This window comes from Mytilus californianus, unplaced genomic scaffold (assembly GCF_021869535.1).
Source record: "Mytilus californianus isolate M0D057914Y unplaced genomic scaffold, xbMytCali1.0.p SCAF_11, whole genome shotgun sequence".
Classification (NCBI taxonomy): Eukaryota; Metazoa; Mollusca; class Bivalvia; order Mytilida; family Mytilidae; genus Mytilus; species Mytilus californianus.
In genome coordinates, this window is record NW_026262593.1 from 60,514,581 (window position 1) to 60,535,976 (window position 21,396).

Consider the following 21,396-nt stretch of genomic DNA (forward strand, 5'->3'; position numbering starts at 1 on the left):
TTAACTGATGTTCAAATATCATTGACCGATAAAATACAGTTCAAATCTCATTAACCGATGAAATAGACAATTCAAGGTAACACACAAAAACTGAGAGATAAAACCAAATATAACGTTATCAAAATAAATATCGGTTAACTACTGAATTTTGATACACCAAAGAAATGATATTAAGGCAAATGATACCTTCATATTCATTTCAAAATGAAAACACCGCATAATTATCAATTCCAGGACGGAAATAAGATTTAATACATGCGACACGTATTATATATGTGAATTTTCTTCACGCCATGATCCTATGTACATTTGAGTTACACTTGATGTTACTCAAATTTTTAATTGGACTCAGTTTGGCCTTTTTTTTCATCAGAATCTGTTTTTTGCTTTAGATTTTCCACGCCTGCCTTATCATATGTATATGGTTTAACAAATTGTCTATAGAAAAAGAAGTTTCGGTAGCCCTTTAGTTAAACCTGTTTGATTCTATTGTAGCCTAACATCATATGGCTTTAATAGTTTATATATATAATTAGATTGATATAACACTAACTTCGGCACTCTTGGCGTTCAGTTTTGATTGTTGGAGGAAGCCAGAGTATACGAAGAGAACTACAGACGTTCGACGGAAAAACTGGAAATCCTTGTCAGTTAATATCGGAGTTGAACGCACCTGCCATGGGCAGGGTTTGAACTCAAAACAACCTCAGTGATGATAAGACAAGTGATCACTGCATTTGAGTTACTTAGACCACTCGGCCACCAAGGTCTTCTTTTCATGGCTTTGTCATATCAACGAATATATTTAACTCTTAACATAGATCGAATGCATTTGAGGTATTCTATAAATGTAGGTTCTAATTTTGTATAATATTAGTATATAATTTAACTATATATGAAGTACAACGAATTGCTGATTTTTCCTCAAAAAAGATCAATTTGCATTTCTGACAAAATACGATCATATTCATATCGAAATAATAACATCGCATATTTATAACTTCCGATCCGGAAATTAGATGTAATACATGCGACTCGTATTATATACGATATTTTGTTCGATGTAATTAATCTTTCCCTCTTGTTTTACCTTTTCTGTACTTATCTAGCTTAACCTAATTTTGCTTTAAAATGTCCATAAATATTTTGACATTTAGCATTAAGCGAGTGCATTTGAAGTATCTTAAAAATGTATGTTTTTATGCTGACTCATATTAAAGTATAACATTTTATTATTTTTGGAGCTCATAGAAATGTTTGTTTCCATAAAAATTACCATCACAACATAACCGTTTGGATATATATATGTGTTAAAAGAGAAGGCATGTATATAGAAGTTATTTTGCAAAATAGTTTTTGAAAAAAAATCTTGCGAAATAGCATTTTACAAATTCAACATATCGGAATATCTATATATATAATGCTACATTTAACATGTTACGGTCATATTCATAGCAAATTAATAAAACCGAATAATTATTCTTTCCGATCCGGAAGTTAGATTTAACTCATGCTTGACGTATTATATTTCTTCCAGTTCGCTAAACATTGAGGTATATCTTCAAATGAAAAAAAAAGTAAAAAATAAAACGAGAATATAGAAGTCTTCATTAACACACTCTTTTATGAAACAAATTATAGTTAAACATAGTTTTCATATATAGAATAAATCATATTCCGGAAATCTGCAAGTGTTTGGAATTTTTCTTTGAACAAAAAAAAACATTTGACTGTCAGAAGAAGTACTGAATAAAATCGGAAAAAGACAAAATAATACTAAAACAAAGAATGATTTATAGAAAATAGACAATTTTATTGTAAAAACACGATAATGTTAGGGACAGCAGTTAAAATTTTAAAATAGCATGTAATTCAAGAAAGTAACAGAGCAGACATTTACCATTAACACCAACATAAGCGGCAGCCCATAACTTATTTCATTGGTTGATTCAATTAAGATGACTGTCAGACTTATTGTCATTCTTACGACTCCGCCGAGGAATGAAGCAGCGCCAATCAAAGCGAATGTACCAGAGTAAATTGAATGATTTTCGTAACCTAAAACGCTGAAAAAGAAAATTAAAACTAGTTGAAACACATCGTTCAAATGTTAGAAAAAAATCGGATAAATTGCTTTGTTCTTAATGTGTCAGATTCTTCAGTTTGATAGCATGGCCTGACGTTGATGATGATCTTCTAAAAGACGCCGTTAAGGAATAAATATAGGAAAAGTACAAATGAATCTTTACGCGAAGATGCTGCTCCCTAATGTAGTTTTTATTTCTTTACAATTTCAAAATTAATGAAATACTCGTCGAAATATCAAAATTTTAAATTAATTTACAGCTTGATTAGATTTATAAAAATCCCAATTGTTTCTCATAGTCATATACCTAAAATACAGGACCATACATATACTATTACTTACTCAACTAAAACAGTAGCAACAAGTCTTCCATACGCAGCTCCACAAAGTAAACATGGAACAAATAGTCCACTTGGAACGCTGGAACCGTATGTCCAACACGCCAGCAGATAGAAAAATATAACAAATAAAGCCAAGGAACGTATACTAAATTTACCTATAAAACAAATGTTTAGTATATGAGTACTTTAAATTCTCTTATCCAGGAAAAAAATCCAATAAGCGTTTTAACTTTTAATCCTAAGTGTAGGTCTCTATGTTTGAGATCGTCTTTTTCGGGCCTTTCCGAAGCTCATGTATAATTTTGTGTCTCGATGTTTTTACTATCGTGTTAATTTTCAATATTTGTTTGAAGTTGTTGTTCCAGCACTCCTCTTATATTTACATATTTCTTGTGGTGTTTATTTATGAAAAAGTAAGATATTGTATAAATACTCATCAACGATACCAGGCTTATAACTTGGTATGCCAGACGAACATTTTGTCTATATAAGACTCATCAGTGGGACTTGAGTCAAAACAGTAGTAAGGCTAAATCACATACAAAGTTGGAGAGCAAAAAATTCTGAAAAAGTGCGATCTATGCGTGGGGTAGAAAACCTAAGTGTGACGAATAATGCAACGTTTTTAACAGTAAATGAACTGGAAAAGAACATATCAATGATATTTCAGTACAAACATGAATATAAACATAAACTAGATAACATCCAAACAATGTAAAAAAACATGAAAAGAACATTTTAAAGTCAAAACCGACAACAAAATATTAGCAAATCTCATATACAATGTTTTGTACTCGTTTGCATTTTGGCTTATCTTCTGTTTCTGTGGGTGTTTTCATTTCTTGTCCGTGAGTTTCATTTACGTTATATATAATTAAACAAAAAATTCAAAGATACCAGGATTATAATTGTGTACGCCAGACGCACGTTTCGTGTACAAAAGACCTATCAGTGATGCCCGAATCAAAAAGGTTAAAAGGTTAAATAAAGTACTTATTACTCCTTACAAGAGATTTGGAAATTGTAATCTAAGGGATTTGTAAGTGTAAAATTCTGAAAATTTTACATGTTGATTAACGTAAAATATCTTAATTATGAACATTCAAAAAGATGTCCAGTATAGACATCTTAGATTTTTTGTACATAGAACATAGTTCACCTTCTTGATGAAACAACTGTTTGATTGCCTCTTCTTGTGAATTAAATAGAAGTGTAGCCATGTCATTATAATAACCATCTTCACAGAAATATGTACGCACAAAGTCTTGCGTTGTTTCGTTTGTGGAGTTTATTATCTAAAAATGAAATTCAAATATTACAAATTTGTAGACTTCAATTAATTGATTATTTGGTGTTGATTTGTCTAAATTGTTATGTAATTCTTCGTTTTCTTTACATTTACAGAGCTACATTAAATGCATACGCAATTATTTTTATACTAGAGCATTATCTTACATTGTTCCGGCCATTTGTGCAAAATAGATGTAAGATATGGTCGAATCTGGACTTTGAAATTATTTGTTTCAAGAAACGTAAAATAGGGAACAAGATAAAGGATGTCATCCAGAACCCTTAGTAATCTCTCTTGGATTACTAAGGTTATTGTATAGGAAAATTAGAAGAACATTATATTGATATAGTTTAAAAAAATAAAGTACTTTATCGCATATTTATTACAAATACTTTGGGTTTTGCCTATGTAATAAAACCTGATTTTCCTAAGTCATATTGCTTCCCTGGGCAAATAACCGGGGCTTATATGGGCTTCCCATACAATCTCAATGGGAGAGTCGTATAGGCCTTCGCGGCTCTCTTCCGGTTTGGATAGTCATGTACAGTCTTTGAGACTTACATGATTATAAAGAAACCCAGCCGTTTATAAAGCTGTTTGAACAGTATAGCGTTCATAGAAATAAACCCATCTTTATTATTGAAGTGACGTCCAATATTATGATGTCGTTGCTAGAAACAATACATCTTTGTTTGAGACCAAAATTAATAGCATTCGAACAATTAGAAGTTTTGTAAACAGTTAAATTATAAATATGACCATATCAATGACTTATCATGTCAACACAGATGTGCTGATTTCTGGGCTGGTGATACGCTCGAGGAGGAAAACTCTACCAGCAGTGTATTCGAGCCAGTGGTTGTAAAATAAAGCTAGTAAAGATACCAGGCTTATAATTTTGTACGCCAAGACTTGGTAATCGTGGACACCATTATCATACGGTTATGCTTGTAAATATGCGGTTCTTGTTCCATCATTGAATTTCGGATTGTAGTTTGAGATGTAGTAATAACTTTTAGCTTAGTCGTAGTCTGTCCCTTTAAGGTGGTACCCAACACCTTGACTAATATTAATTTGGCTCGTTTAATTTTCATAAAATTTTGACAAAATGTTTACTTTGACCCTTTGACAAAAATATAAAAAATTTCAAAAAATTTGAACCAACCACTTTATCAGAAAAATTTCATTGGTTATATAGCAGTTTGACAAACACTAATTTTGATCATTGAGAAGCTTAATATTTCCTTTACAATACAACGTTATTAAAACGTTTAGCTGATTTTTACAGAGTTATCTCCCTGTAGTGTTAGGTACCACCTTAAGAGATCTAACGCAACATACAAGTGAGTAGTTCGTTCCATTTGCTACAGTTGTATACACGAACTAAACAGTTAACCAATATTTACTTGCTGACATCATAATTCTATAAAAAGAATTTTAGTGGAAATATTAAATATTTGTATTCCGCTTCACCTAAAAATTTGAAGAAAAACCCTGCAATATGGACAAACCGACATTTGGGTAACGTATAATTGTGCGTTCAAAAAATTCATCTAATAATATATCTTAACATGCAATTGTTTATATCCTTGTTAACTTTTAAAAAATTAAAAAGAAACAATATCGTAAAATTATGTCCTTTAATATGATAATGCAGGATCCTGATGTTGTGAACATCATTCACAAAACCGGACCATTCCAATTTGACATGGCCCCTTTTTTTCGTGCCATGAATATTCATATTAATTATTAGTATTATATCTGTGTGCAAAAGTGACAAATCATACAATTTCCATTTATCCTTGTTAACTTAAAACATTTAAAACGAAACGATTTCGTGTTCTATGATGACAATGCAGGATCGTAATGCTGTGAACATCAATCACAAAACAGGATCTTTCCAATTTGACATGATCTCTTGGATATTAATGATAATTATCGTAATTATGTGCAAAAATTACAAATTAAGCAATCTCCAGATTTGGGTCATCTGTATATTTCTTTCAATACAACGTGCACAGCAATAAGATACATTAAGAAATATTCGGGTTAGGGTCACTCTGACCATTGTTTTTGCAGTGCATTGTCACTATTTACGAATCGAAACATTGCATGTCGGGTAGGTTTCGACACTGTGATTTAATGACTATCATAACTTTATACCGGTACTTAAATGGCAGTTTGATATTTTAAAGCCTGACCCTTAATCTTTCAAGTAAATCTTTTTAGAACACGAATGTTGCTAAATCCGGATTTCATCATAGATCATTGACTATTGATTTCGTAATTTTAACTGACTACTTTCATAATGTATGGTCATTCAAAGCAACATTCTAAAAACGTACTCAGTTTTTGGGACATCCAGCCCGCAACAAAACCATGGTTTAATTTTGAAAATACTTTATAAGTAACTAGTCTGCAAGTGAACATGACTTTCTTCTACACGACCCAATTCTGTATATTGATGAAGATGCCAGGTTAAATTTCACAATTCCTGGTTGCATGTCACCCGTCTCTTTCAATCAAGTTTGTCTTCGTCTAAACGGGATGCACATTTAATTTGACAAGCAAACAATAAATAATTGATAGTTTCGATGAATATAAGGTTATAAGAAGTTACCCATGCGACTCTTTACTTACTTACTTAGTCCTTGCTATGCCTTATGGCACAGAGGGCAAGGACAAGTTTCTCCACTCTTTTCTGTTTTTTTCTTTTCTTTCCACTGTACCCCAGGTATATCCTCTTTCCTTTAATTCATTTTCTATAGTGCGTCTCCATGTTGTTTTTGGTCTTCCTCTTTTTATTTTTCCGTCTGGTGTCCATATAAGGGCTACCTTGGTCATGTCATCAGATTGTAGAACATGACAAAGCCACCTCAATCTCTTTTGTATCAACAAAGTCTCCATGTCCTTGGTGTTTGTGATCTCATGTAAGTCTTTGTTGGAGATTTTGTTTGGCCAGAATATTTTCATTATCTTCCTCAGACAGGTGTTATGGGAAGCTTGAGAGTCTGTTAATGTCTTTCTCAGTCATTCTCCAGTACTCTGAGCCATATAGGAGTACAAATAATACACAGCTGTTAAAGAATCTAAGCTTGGTCTTCCCAGATGTTGCTTAATCTAATGAATGCTGATCTAGCTTTTCCTATTCTGACCTTTATATCTCTTTCAGCACCACCTTCTGTTGTTATACAACTTCCTAGGTAATTAAATGAGTCTACTGTTTCCACCTGTTTCCCTTCTGCAAATATGACAGGCAGTCATTCTGTGTTGAGGTACATTAACTTTGTCTTTTTAGCATTGATCTTAAGTCCAATCATTTTAGCATTTTCTTCTAGCTTTCTTGTCTTCTCCTGCATATGGTCTTCGGTATGCGATAAAAGTGCTAAATCATCAGCATTGTCTGTGTCCTCAAGCATGGTACATAGTGTCCATCTCAGTCCGGTATTACTTTCTGCTAGAGTCGTTCTCATTACCCAATCAATGGCAATTACAAAAAGTACAGATGACATAACACATCCTTGCCTTACTCCTGATTTTACAAGGAAACTAGTGTCAGCTTCAGAGTTGATGGTACATGAGATGTTTGTATAGAACTGCTTAATGAGTTGCACTATCTTACTTGGTATTCCATAGTTTCTCAAAATTTCCAAAGTCTTTCCCTGTGTAAGCTGTCAAATGCTTTTTCGAAGTCTACAAAATTCACAAGCAGTTTTCTCTGCCACTCATGGCACTGTTCTAAGATGTTTCGTAGGACAAATATGTGGTCTATGCAACCTCTACCTTTTCTGAAACCGGCTTGTTCTTGTCGTAGTTTCTTATCCACAGCTTCTATAATTCTTGATATTAAAATTATGCAGAAGACCTTACTTGGAATGGATAGTAAGGTGATTCCTCTCAAATTGTAGCAGTTACTTAAGTCTATTGATTTTGGTATTGTTATGATGTTGCCTTTAGACCAACTGTTAGGAATAATAACTTGTTCCCATATTTTCTGGAATACTGGGTGTAAAGTATCTGCTGCTGCTGCTAGCACTGGATGTATCTTAAAAAGTTCTGCATTTAGTTGGTCTATGCCAGGGGCCTTTTTGTTTTTCAAGCTTTTTAATGGCTTTCTGTATTTCTTGTTTTGAAGGTTGATCTGTTTGTATTTCTAGGTCCATGGGTGCTTCAGGAATAATTGCTAGTTCGTCTGGATCTTTTCGGTTAAGAACTTCTTGAAAATGTTCCTTCCATCTAAAGTATTGATCTCGATCTGTTGTTAGTATATTGTTGTTTTTGTCTTTAATTGGCATATTTACATTAGCTTTTTTACCACTTAGTTGTTTAGTTACTTGGTAAATCTGTCCCATTCTCTGATTTGAAGCTGCACTTTCTGCTTCTCTTGCTAGGTCTTCCATAAAATCTCTCTTGTTCTTACGTGTTGCTGTCTTTACCTTCTTGTTGCATTCTGTATATTTTGTTCTTAGCTTTTCCTTAATTCTCTCAGAATGTTTTTGACATATTTTGTTGTTCACTTCTTTTCTTTCATCTATCAATTTCCAAGTTTCAGGTGTTATCCATTCTTTGTGTACTTGTCTTTTAAATCCTTGTACCTCTTTTACTGGCTTCAGTGTAGATTTCATGTATGTGCTGCCATTCATCATTGACTGATATTATGTTTGAATCGTCAGTTGTGACGTTGTCTAATAGCTGAAACTTGTTCTATTTCCAGTTTAAACTCTTGCTGGATTTTAGGGTCTTGTAATTTACCAACATCAAATTTCCGTTTTACGTTTACATACGTAGACAACTTTTTAAGTTTTAGTATGATGTTTGCAATTACTAGATGGTGGTCATTAGCAACATCTGCACCCCTCATAACACGTACATCTTTTCCACTTTCCATTGATGATTATATGATCTATTTGGTTTTTGTCTCTACCATTTGGAGAAATCCATGTCAGCTTATGTATATCTCTATGAGGGAAGATAGTAAGTACCCTTATTACTAAGTTATTGGCACCACATAAATCTACTAAACGTTCTCCATTGTCGTTGATTTTGCCACACCCGTATTTTCCCATCACTCTTTCATTCCCGGTGTTATCATTTCCATCTTTGGCATTCAAATCACCCATCACTATTGTAACATCATGTTTTGGTACTTTTTCTATCTCAGATTGTAGAGCTAGATAGAAATCTGTTTTCTCTTCATCCTCTGCTTCATTTGTTGGAGCATAGCATTGAATGATGGTTAGTTTTCCCTGCCTTGCATGGAAGCGAGCTCTCATTATTCATTCGTTTACAGGGGCATACTCTATCATGGCCTTTGTTATGTTTCTGTTCATTATAATTCCTACTCCTCCTTGGTGTTTCTCATCGTTTCTACCTGAATACACAATTGTTTCACCTGAACTTATAATTCTTTTACCACATCCAGTCCATTTACATTCACTAATACCTAGCAGGTGGAGTTTGTATGCTCTCATTTCTCTGATAACTTGAGCTTATTTTCCTGTTTCGTACATTGTTCTTACATTCCAGCATCCAATTTTTAGTTTTGTTCTCGTGCTCAAAATACTTTTCATGTTGTCAGCTTCCGTTTGGCTTTCACTGACATCATTCATGCTTGCAGATGTCTGCTGATACTCTGATCTTACGAGACGAGTTGAGTTTTTTCTTGTCCTTGTTTCCGTTACTGCATTTCTTTTATGAGACGAGATAGTTGGTCTTGTGCTCAACCCCCAACCTGGAGGGACAGTGGATTCAGTATTAAGGTTCCTGTCCTCTAGATCAGTTGCCAACCAAGGCTTTCGAGTCAAGTTATGTCCGGTTTTGTTAGAGTTGTCTCTCTTAGATAGGTTGCCTTGCTGGGCTAATGACTCCTATCTAGCCAAACTATTTACCCATAGCTTCAGCAAAGTTGATGAGTGCTAGGGCATGTCCACACATCGGTGGGCCTACATACTGCATCTCTAGGGCCCTTGCTTCTCCGAGATCCCCAAGCAGTTCAGCCTGACCTCGGAAGTTACCAGTGTTACCAAGGGAGAGGATATTGCTGGAGTCTTGGTAATGTAAAGGCTGTATACTGGCAGGAAAGACTTACATACTCGTTTCTCTTTTCGCATACAATATGCTAGCCAGCGGCTATATGAACCAGGCATTTAAATAGATCTACCGCACTAGACGCATAACATTACACTGTGGAAAATACACCATGCGACTCCTTAGTGTAAACAATGTTTAATATGAAAATAAATACAGCTTATACAATATAAATTCACATTGTGGAAAATGTTATTCAGAATCAAGCAACAAGTGGTTATATTAATCTATCGAGACACTTTAATTTGATATTTGTGAATACAGAGGTCATTCTTTATATTTTCTAAATTTCAGATTAAATGAACACAACAGTATGTACATTTTTTAATTCATGATTCAAACCCCATCGTTAGTGTTTTCCAAGACCTTTGATAGATTATATCATAAAAATTGCATTTCCCACCTGTCTAATAATATTTGTAAAGGAAACTAGGTAAATGTGAAGGGAGACAACTCCAGCTAGGTCCTCTCATTTAGTTTAATAGATGAACGATAGGTACCGGTTACAGTGCACATAAAAAACTTTATTAAGTACACCCTAACAAAAATAAATTTTAGGAATTTTAAAATTAAGTTTGCCTGGAAGAACACAATTATAAGGATACTCGTAGAACAAGCAAAACTGTAGAAGCATATGGTGAGTTTCAACCCTTACACATAATGGTATAAACACGTGGCAGATTCAAGTGTAAATGACAGTCATTTTCATTCTACACATTTCAAATCAGTCTATCTTTTTAAATCATGTTGGTACCAAGGCACTGGTCGCTTTGCAATTAAACCGAACACGTGCGATATCTAGTTTAATATTCCCTGCACTTAATACATGTAAAAAGGTGATAGGCTAAGCAATTTCATACAGAGGACAATTTGTCCTATGATAAATAACAGTTGTATGTGTACTTCCTTAAAGTAAATTCGTGCTATATCTTATACAATTAAAAAGTAATTTCTGGTCAACGATAATGGAATAATATGCAACCCGGAAAGTGAAAGCTATAATTGCATGTACTGTGCACCTAATAATGTTGTTACATTAATTATGCATACCACTGTTGGAATTGCCTTACATTCTCCAAGCAACATGGAACCACCAAATGCAAATAATGCAGTGCAAGCTGAGATTAAAACTGCTTCTAAAATCCTGAAATAAATTCAACGATCTAAATTAAGATATAAACAAGAATGTGACACCACGCCCCGCTCCAACTATCACATTCCCATGTTCCGAGAACCGTTCCGTGTTGATGTGACCATAAACTACAGAAAGGATTTGATTATTCTCCGAGTTTCCGTTTGATCATATAGATCTTTTCGTTTTTAGATAGTGAAACATCCTTGGCTTTAAATGTTTTCGGTATAGAGCGTTCCCGATGAAAATAAATCCAGAAAAGTGTTTCAGACAGAGAAAACAATTATCCTTATATAAATCAGTTCTATATATTATTATCGTTGCAATATGTATTATGAAGGAAGATTTGTGAAAAGTTATCGAGCCAACGGTTCGTAATAGTAAGTTAAAGTCATCCCTTTAAAAGTCTAACTGACGAAATGATAACCGTTATGAATACCTGGGATGATTACGCATATGTTCCATTTGTCACAGCCTCACAGCCACAATTTCGTCTTCCTTTTCATATCTTAAATCTTTGACATCATTGAAAGTGATTTATTATAGGGATATTTACTTGTCGTGTGCAACAAGATGGGTGCCACAATAGTGGAGCAGAAATATCTTACCATTTCAGTGGCTCTTTTCACAAAAAATCGTACGACTAAAAAGTTAAAATGAAATATTTTGGACCAATGAGTATTTAGTATCGTAAGAATTTTTATGAAATTATATCTTCTGCAGCATGAGTTCAACATAATTTGATTTTGGTAAGCTTTGTTTAATCTTTATTTTTCTAAGTAGAGTTTTATGGATTCGCCTTGTTTCTTTCTGCCATGGCGTTGTCTTTCTTCTTCAGATTGTGGTTGATTAGTTGTCACCTCGGAAGCTTTTAACTTTAATTTACGAAAACCTGCGTTGTAGTGAATGTTTGCATGCAAGTTAAAGGAACTTCTTAAGAAGAAAGATAAGAAGTTAGCAATATCCTTTAACTTTACGTTCCGCTATATAGATGATGTTCTCTCACTAAATAATACAAAATTTGGTGACTATGTTGAACGAATCTGTCCCATCGAACTAGAGATAAAGGATACGACAGATACAGTTAAGTCTGCCTCATATCTTGACTTACATCTAGAAATTGACAATGAGGGTCGGTTGAAAACTAAACTTAACGACAAAAGAGATGATTTCAGCTTATAATTGTGAACTTTCCATTTCTATGTAGCAACATTCCAGCAGGGCCTGCATACGGAGTATATATCTCCCAATTGATACGATATTCCCGGGCTTGTATTTCCTATCATGATTTCCTTGATAGAGGATTGCTGCTCACAGATGATATCGGATATGTTCCTTATGTCGTAACTACAATACCCTTCCCTTTTCACAAATGTGACCTACCGAATTAGACTATTTACCGGATTTGTAATAACATAAACAACACGACGGGCGCCACATGTGGAGCAGGATCTGCTTACTCTTCCGGAGCACCTGAGATCACCCCCAGTTTTTGGTGGGGTTCGTGTTGCTTAGACTTTAGTTTTCTATGTTGTGTAATCTGTACTATTATTTGTCTGTTTGTCTTTTTATTTTTGGCCATGGCGTTGTCAGTTTGTTTTCGATCTATGAGTTTGAATGTCCATCTGGTATCTTTCATCCCTCTTTTAAAGTTAAAGGACACTGGTGAGATTGATCAAAATGTCTAATTAAGGATCTTTATAAAATTTTGTTATTTCATTTCTACTTCTGTACTCTTCTTTTACGACTGTATCGGCCTGTTGGGGTTCACGTGTACCTTTTTAAGCTATTCGACGTTTTGTTTTTTGTATTTAAATGCCAGTAATAAATATATAGTCTTACAAAAAGCTTTTAATTATGAGAAGCAAGAACGGTTCTACGTCTTCGATTTCTCGTTGACATCAGCTTAGCAAAGCAATCAAGTTGTTTTCAGTCAATTAAAAACACGCTCATCATAAAAACCAGAATGAAAATTTTAAATTTTCTACGCCAGACGCATGTTTCAAAACAATTCAACAATGACGCTCGAACCAAAAAAGTTAAAAAGGCCTTATAAAGTACGATTTGAAGAGCATTTAGGACCAAAACTTCCAAAGGTTTTGCAAAATACAGCTAACATTCATTACTTATTTTTCCCATTTGCACAATGTATACTTTCAACGACCTCCGCTTATTGTATATGAACTGGATTCAAAAAACTATGTCTTCACGGAAAATGAAAGTTTTATTCTTCCTGTGCCGTCAAGGTTATTTTAATTTCACAATCTAAGTGTTGCTATTTTCGAGTCGATTCTAGTCATCGACATTACCCTTACCTGACGACCTTGTTCTTCTTCTGAACATGTTTCATTCTATATTTGGTAATAAGTTTATTGAGATGATTAAACAGTGCACCCATTACTCCGCCTATAAAACCCATAACAATAAAGACAGCCAGATCTAAAATATTCCAAAGTCGACATCCTATTCCAGTGTCATTAGAGCACTACAATAAAAAGTTTTGAAGTTTTAAGACATCGAATATAATTGAAAACTATCATAATTTAAAGTGAACGAGATAAAAAGATGACTGCTTAACATGCAGCGGCAAATATTGCATGCCTATTCAGGACAACATGCCAATAACCTGCTTGGTAGTAGACCGATTCAAATGTTTCACGTGGTAGAGCACAAGGTAGCAGTCTACAGGAAACTTGATGGATTGGTTTATTACTTTAAGTTGCCCAAGCGAAAATTTTTGTCGCCGAGTTTATCTGTACATTTGAAAAGAACATATAACCATACTCAGGAATATCATTCAGATTCCTAGCCGACCATAGACGCAGCAAATACCAATTTTAACATCTGCTTTAACCAGAGGAACGCTTCCACGAAAAACTTTTATGTGGCAAAGTGCAAGGGAGAACTTATTAACAATATATTTTTTAAAAAGGGAAGCCTGATTTAATTTTGATTTATCAATTTTTCATTATCAAGTTAATTTTTCACAGACTACTACTATGTTTCACAACGATTTAAATATACTTTATATTAGTTTAAAATTTTCAAAGTTTTGATTGATTCATAACAATCAACGTACCTTAAAAACACCAAAGTTGATTAAACCTGGCAGGTAGAAAAATCCCCAATCATTACCGTCTATTCCTGATAGGAAGAAATTTAAAGAGTAAGTTGCTGCCATCGAACAAAAGAACTGTAAATGAAATAAGGTAAAAATGTACAAATGTTACCAAAGGGTTAAGAGAGACAACTCTAAGATTACATTTACGCAAAAAGAAAATATCCCTAAGTCGGTATAACTTTCTTATTTTTAAAGATTGAATACAAGAAAAGAAATAATGATAACTAAAATAAAAGAATGGAAAATATAACTGGGAAGGATAATCACATCACGAACTTCATCAATTTTTTCTAGAGCTATCTTGTAGCGATAATGGAAATAATGCAAAAAGAAAATTTGCTAAAAAAATATGCAATTTTAATGAATTATTCAAGTTTCGGAATCTTAATACTGATCGAGAATGTAAGGAAATTCTAAATTGTGACACGATTTCTTCGAAACTTTTCCTGTGTGTCCAACAAGTTATCTACTCACTGTTCGCCAAGTTAATTTTTGGTTCCAAAAAGAGCATCCTTCCTCTAAACTAAACAAGACTCCTCCTATTGGCGCACCAAATGCAGCTGCAACGATATAGAATGATGTTTAGGGGCCATTATGATTTTGTTGTCATTAGACAAGCTTTGATTTTCTATGTCGTCTATCTCTTTTATAAAAAAATGAGGAATATTGTATAATTTTATAATGCCCATGATCACGACTTAGATAAACATTTAGAGCATGACAATTGATTACTGGATGAAGGATTTACATTCGCGATACAAAATAATACCCAATAGAATTACTACTGTACGTAATGTTTTAATCAGATCATTTTAAAGATATTAAATTTAAAAGAAGAACAAAAGGTATTGAACACAAGTTATTACATCATTAGAGAAAACATTTCTGTCACAATGAATAAAAGCAACAGTAGTATACCGCTATTCGAAATTCATAAATCGATTGAGAAAAAAAATCCGGGTTACAAACTAAAACTGAGGGAAACACATCAAATATAAGAGGAAAACAACGACACAACAGAAACTTAACACTAAAATGCAACACACACAGAAACGAACTATAATATAACAATGGCCATTTTCCTGACTTGGTACAGGACATTTTAAGAAAAATGAAATATACACAAATCAAAACAAAAGTGTTTCAAAATTCTTGTCAATCAAACTAATATGGCTCTAAAAATGTCGCTAATGACAAACATTTCATGAAGGAGGCGAAAACAAAAACTCAAAATGATCAATCAAAGTCATGCACAATCATTCCTTATATATGAAAGAGCAGGCATAATTAAATTTTAACAACAATTGAAAATAGAAAATGACTTAAAAACAATCATGTGATGAATGCAATATATTGGGTAATTATGTATAAAATCCACGTCATCTGGTCTCTGGTGGATAAATATCTTATTGGCAATCATACACATTCTCCTTTTTTGAGATACATTTTTCAATTTGTTAATTTAGTATACCCTTTATAGTTGTAAAAGACAAAGGTGACTCATCCGAAATAAAGAATGCCTCTACATATTATAGTGTGATAAATACTGAAGGGAAAAGAATCAGTCGACCACGTGAATATAATTAAGTATTAATACGTACCTGCTACCCCGGCTGCTGCTCCACCAGAAACAAAATCTCTCTTGTCTCTAAAAAAATCATTCACTCAAGATTATATTAAATTCATATTTGATCATAAAAATTAAAAAAAAGCATTTTAAAAGCTAATCCATTGCATTAGTTCTGAAGACATGTGTAACATGATTCAAATTGATAAACACTATTAACAACAAGGTAAAAATGAACATTAAGTGAGAATACTGGTTTAATCACATTTAGTAGGCGATCTGGACCATGTGTTTTTAGTTGTTGTTTGTCTTTGTTTGTATATCTATATTTATTAAAGGCAATCTATGAAAAACGTTAAACTAATTGCAAAGAATATAGTATTGCTGTTATGTTATCATATCATTGCCATATACAACATATGACAAGTCTTTGAAAATCAAACATGTCTAAAGGAGTCAATTTTGGTGGTCTAGTTTGATGATTTCAACTTGCAGATATTGTCAAGAAAAGAATGCCAAACATACAAAGGGAAACAACTACAACAACAAGACATTGTGTCACTACAATCTTTATCTTTAAGGAGTGAGAGGCTTAAATTTATGGTATGTATTTCTTCGAGGAGTCGGTTTTTGATAGAGTAAGTATTTGTACTGTCTAATATTTTTGGTAATTCCTGTTACCTTTTTCATGTATTATAATAAAGTTCATGTTCATCGTCAGTTAATATTAAAATTCGTTTTCATAATTGGAGATTATTTTGTCACATATTTTGATGGATGACAATCGCATGATAAGAGTACTTACCGATCAGTTCTGAAGTAACTGTATGTGTTTATATTAACTCTTTTAAAAGCTATACTTTGGAACTGAAATGTAAAAACATATTTTTTGTTCTTCTCATATCCTGTTTACTTCTAATTCATGATCAATTACGTATTCATAAAACAATAAAATATAATTTTAGAATTTCAAATGAATAAACTGTTTCCAAATTAAAGGGTATTCCTTATTCGTGCACCATTCAAAAGCATGACTTAAAAATATATTTTACATTACTTTTGATTTTGACTTGTTTTCATAATGATCATTATTTTCAATATTCGTTTAATTTATGAAATTAAATACAATTCAGAAACGAATAAAAGGACTAGTTTTTTGTATCAGATTATCAGATCTACATATAACAACCGATAATTTTGTTAGAATATACACTGAATATAGTTCTACATATAAAAAAAAACTAAATCAATGACATTTACCTGCGGTACTCCTGCACCAATTATAGCGCCACTGTGAATCATAGGACCTTCTTTTCCAACAAATAACCCTAAGAATAGTAAGTTTAGATACATAGGTGTTCCATCGGTATTTATCATATTAAACATGAACATATACAAATATGGAAATATAATAATGCGGATTATAGCATTTATGCTAATATTGTTACAATATGACCTACCCAATATTGTCGGTTCATTTGTCAAACATTGTATATATCCTATAAGCTGTACTTGCTTTTGGAATGAAGTATTATTAAACATGTAGAAAAGCTCGTTTTTATTACGATTACTTTCGTTTTATTTTCCTCGCGTATTTATCTTAAAGGTAATAAATACACCAGCCGAAGATCGGTACGCCGCAAAGAATCCCAGTTGGTTATTAAAAAAACCTTCTAAAGGTGAATAATTATTCATTATAACACAACAACTAACTCAATCAGTAATTTAAAATAAAGGCTAATCAGTACGTCATTGGAATACACATGGACAACACAAATGTATGGGTTACGCAAGGTCATATGCATGCATAGTCCGGCAGTGGGCGGAGCTTAAAGCGATATCTCTATAGTATACACACAATTGATCACAAATAAAAGCTAGCGATATATGTTGAGCTGTTATTGATAAGACACCCAATTAAATCCCGATTGCAGGATACATATCTTTACTATCCTTATAATCCTTTAAATATTTTATATAATATGTATGCTCGTGTATTGACTGTATTGTAAAGGGCCATGAATAGAAAACTTGTGTCAATGATGATGTGACTCTCTGTGACTGATCGTGTTCTTATCATCAATTGCAGTATTTGAAAACTATGCCCTATACTTACCATGCAATTTTTCATTCCCTATTATAATCTTTTGAGCAGCATGTGTCCATGCTGAGGAATTAACAACCACTATTTTCCTGTTTTCCAAAACCTTCAGTTCAATATTATACGATTCTATTTTAAACTTGCCACATCTGTCGTTGAAATGATTTTCCATTCTCAACCTTTTGACAAAATCAAAAAAAGTTTCCTTTGATTCTATAAGGGTGTATATAAAAAAAAATCAACTGCAACAGTGTTGTTACTGGAGGACAGTAATGGGGTACCCCACATGACGAATGACGGTGAAATATTTGTTAAAATAACGTTAACAATAGATATTTAACTCCATGTGACGCTAACGGTAGCTACAAAATTAGATATGAAAAATGACGATAAAAAATTAAGGCTCATTTGACGCTAACGAAAGCAAAAAAAAGGACGTTTGACGCCTGACGATAAAGGGCATTCCTACCATCTTACAGCCAAAATCATGAACACCCGCCGTGCAAACATGTGATTCCATTTTTACCGGAAGTTTAGCGTTTGATTGACCATTAACGTCAGCATTGTAAAGTCATATCGAATCCGGATGCAATGACAATTTCCGTGTTTGATTTCAATGATGAACCACAATGATGTTAGATCATGTTAAATGGTCTTAAATGCTGTATAAAAGTTTAAGAAAATCAAAGACCAATCTTAGATCATTTATGATCACTTTAAATGATATAAAATCGGCTATAGATCAATTTTACATAGAAACTATTTTTTTTCTCCCACATTCTTCTCTCCCATCTCCCATTCCCTTTTCTCTCATATCCGAACACCTCGCCTCCCATCTACCACCCACCCCCTTTCTCCCGCCTCCCTTTGTAGCTGTCCACCCCCTCATATAGATTTTCTTATTTATTACTATAAATAAATTGACTCGAGTAAGTTGTTCTCTAAACCTTGTATCATGCATATAGGTCACTTTATTTTCTGAAAATATGTTAAAGGCCAGGAAAAGAGTATAAATAGCAGCCAATGAATGAAATAGTGGTGAATTCAAATTTCTTTGCCACATACATATTTTTTTAGAATTACCTTGTTCAAAGGGTGATTTTTAGAAAAAAAATTGTCACAGAACCTACAACTGAACTATGTGATCTGTTGCAGGATAAATAAAATTATTAACTTATTTTATTCTGTTATATTCCTCAAACAAATCATGAAGCAGAGTTATTTTTCATTTGATAGCTGGTCGGATATAAACATTGTTTTTGATTACACAGGAAGTAAATGTTGCTATGCAGCCATGCTTCCATGCAAAGTATCAATAAACATTTCATAATTCAAAGAACCAAATAAATATGCAGCTAATTTGCACAGAATTGTAACACAATCATTTTCCCTCCAAAAATGTGTTATATACAGAACAAAGGACTTTCAATTAAATAAATAAAAATCCTGCAGCAGAATGAAGAAAATCAGTATGTGTCCCATGTACGGAAACCCACCAGGATTGGGAAACCAAAAACCAACAACTGGTCATGGCATCTGCTTTCGTAACTAAATAGCTATCATCATTCCACGCACCACGATGGATAAGCATAGTCCAAAATCTTTTGTAGTGTTCCTTGCTCAAACTTGAGTTTCTTTGATGGGGTAATTCTGACTGACCATGCCACCACATTTGTCTGTTTTGTTCATCAGTAATGCATGGCTTATAAAAGCAATATCTGCATTCTTCTTGGGATGAGTCTTGCTGTATGACAAATCCAGGTTGATTATCGTCTTCATCTTCTTCATTATTGTCTGTTTGAGTACTCTCTTCTATGATCATCTGTGGATTTTGTGCATTCCCGCCTTTTTCATTAGTAACAGCAGAGTCATCAAGAATTTTAATTTCCGAATCATTATGCCCAAACAATTTTTTTATAGTGTCTTATTCAAGATCACTTAATGCCATTGTAACTTTCACTAATTTTTAGGATTATGTAGAATGCAAACAAACAAAATATTACTGACTTCAAAGATAATCTGGTCTGGATTTTATCACCAGGTTATGTGTACAGAAAGTTGCTGACTCTGCAGGTGTACTCATGAAATTTGTACATTATATGTAAACAAGTCCAGAGGCTATTAGGGGATTACATGTACATGTAGTTATTCATTTAGCAAGAAATAAAATACTATTTTTGACAACAAATCACAAAACAAAATTTAAAACTAATTTATTGAAAAAGCCATGTATAATGATCAAAGAAATTTGCATTGATCACTTTTATTTATATAAAAATCAATGATCATGAACCCTTTGATACATTTTTCTAAGTTGGCACTAACTGTAACTGTATATCATGAAACATAATCTCCCATTTCTGCTCATTCCTTCGATTTCTTTTAGGATCATGGTTACTGAAAAACAAGATTCTTCACGAAAACGTCCTCCCAATTTTAGAATAAAAATTCCTGGTGATGATACGGTCAAAAGTAGAATTTTGAAAAAACTATAGATAGTAAAGAGTTGTTGACTACAACTTTTAATAAGCCAGTTTACAATAGTTTAATCATAGAGGAACTTTTCAACTTTTGGATTAAACCACCACTTGGAAGTGACAATTCTAAAGAACTTCATCCCTTTCCATCCACCTATTCCCAAACAAGGCGCCAGGATGTAGACAAAGGACTGTTTGTTACTGCAGAAAAATATTTGGATACCTATGGAGAACTATTTGAAGCACATACCAGTATTTGTAATGGAAAGCTAAAAGTATTGAAAAGAACTATGACAGGACATGTAGCATCTGTAAGACTGATGTGTACCAAGAAAAATAACATTCCTATTTATGGTCGTCATCATCATACCTTCCAAATGATGAGTTCTTGGTCAATCACAGGACTTGTCATGCATTTTATAGTAGTGGACTTTTGCCAGTACATTACACTAGAGTTGTCAAAAGAGAGAAGATCAAAGTTCTTCAGAAAATATAAAGAAGACGCTGAAAATGAAAGTTTTCTATCAGTTGACAATGCCATAAATAATGAAATTTCTTCGTATGATGACCTAGATGGCATCAACATCATGAGAGATTTTAGACACGGTTGGAGGAAAAATGCCAAAGATACTACAGTTGTAGCATTAAGAGAACAAACTCACAAAGTGATGGACTGTTAACATGTTACAAAGTCACAGAATAAAGTTGCCCAACGACACGAAAGACTGGGAACACAAAAAATTTATGAAAATTTGGAAAATAAAAATGTGTCCATTAAAAATCATGCACATGATAGAAATTTGGCTGTAAATAAATTTGTAAGGGACACTCAATTTACTATCAATCAGAATGACTTATGGCATGCTGTCAAGGCTGTAAAAAGAAGCCGTCGCAAAGATTTCAAAAGGTACTAAACGTTCAGAAGGTATAAGTTGGAGTGAACAGCTGGGAAATAAAGTTGAACCCATAGCAACACACATTACCTGGGCCGTCCGTAACTGAGAGAAAAATTCTTAAAAATTTACGGAAAGTTTGGATAACATTGTTGAACATTGTTGCAATAACCATGTAAATTGTCATCATTCATCAAGGTGCAAAGTTGATTCAAACTATGAGCCATCGAGGATCGTACTTACAAATGGAAAAGTATATATAAATATCCTCAAGATGACATTCTTGCTAAAGAAACATTT

General features: G+C 33.2%; 1 protein-coding gene across 1 annotated transcript in view; it reads right to left on the reverse strand.

Annotated features, from left to right (window-relative positions):
* LOC127719263 (H(+)/Cl(-) exchange transporter 6-like) overlaps positions 1-21,396 on the reverse strand; it is a 91,341-nt gene that overhangs the window by 49,435 nt on the left and 20,510 nt on the right. Inside the window, exons 8-17 of the mRNA XM_052225279.1 lie at positions 16,886-16,953; positions 16,431-16,492; positions 15,660-15,706; positions 14,533-14,618; positions 14,017-14,130; positions 13,253-13,422; positions 10,856-10,949; positions 3,587-3,722; positions 2,429-2,582; positions 1,901-2,066 (exon numbers count right to left, since the gene is read on the reverse strand). Of these exons, the coding sequence (XP_052081239.1) occupies positions 1,901-2,066; positions 2,429-2,582; positions 3,587-3,722; positions 10,856-10,949; positions 13,253-13,422; positions 14,017-14,130; positions 14,533-14,618; positions 15,660-15,706; positions 16,431-16,492; positions 16,886-16,953 (1,097 nt within the window). The remainder of the gene's footprint in view (positions 1-1,900; positions 2,067-2,428; positions 2,583-3,586; positions 3,723-10,855; positions 10,950-13,252; positions 13,423-14,016; positions 14,131-14,532; positions 14,619-15,659; positions 15,707-16,430; positions 16,493-16,885; positions 16,954-21,396) is intronic.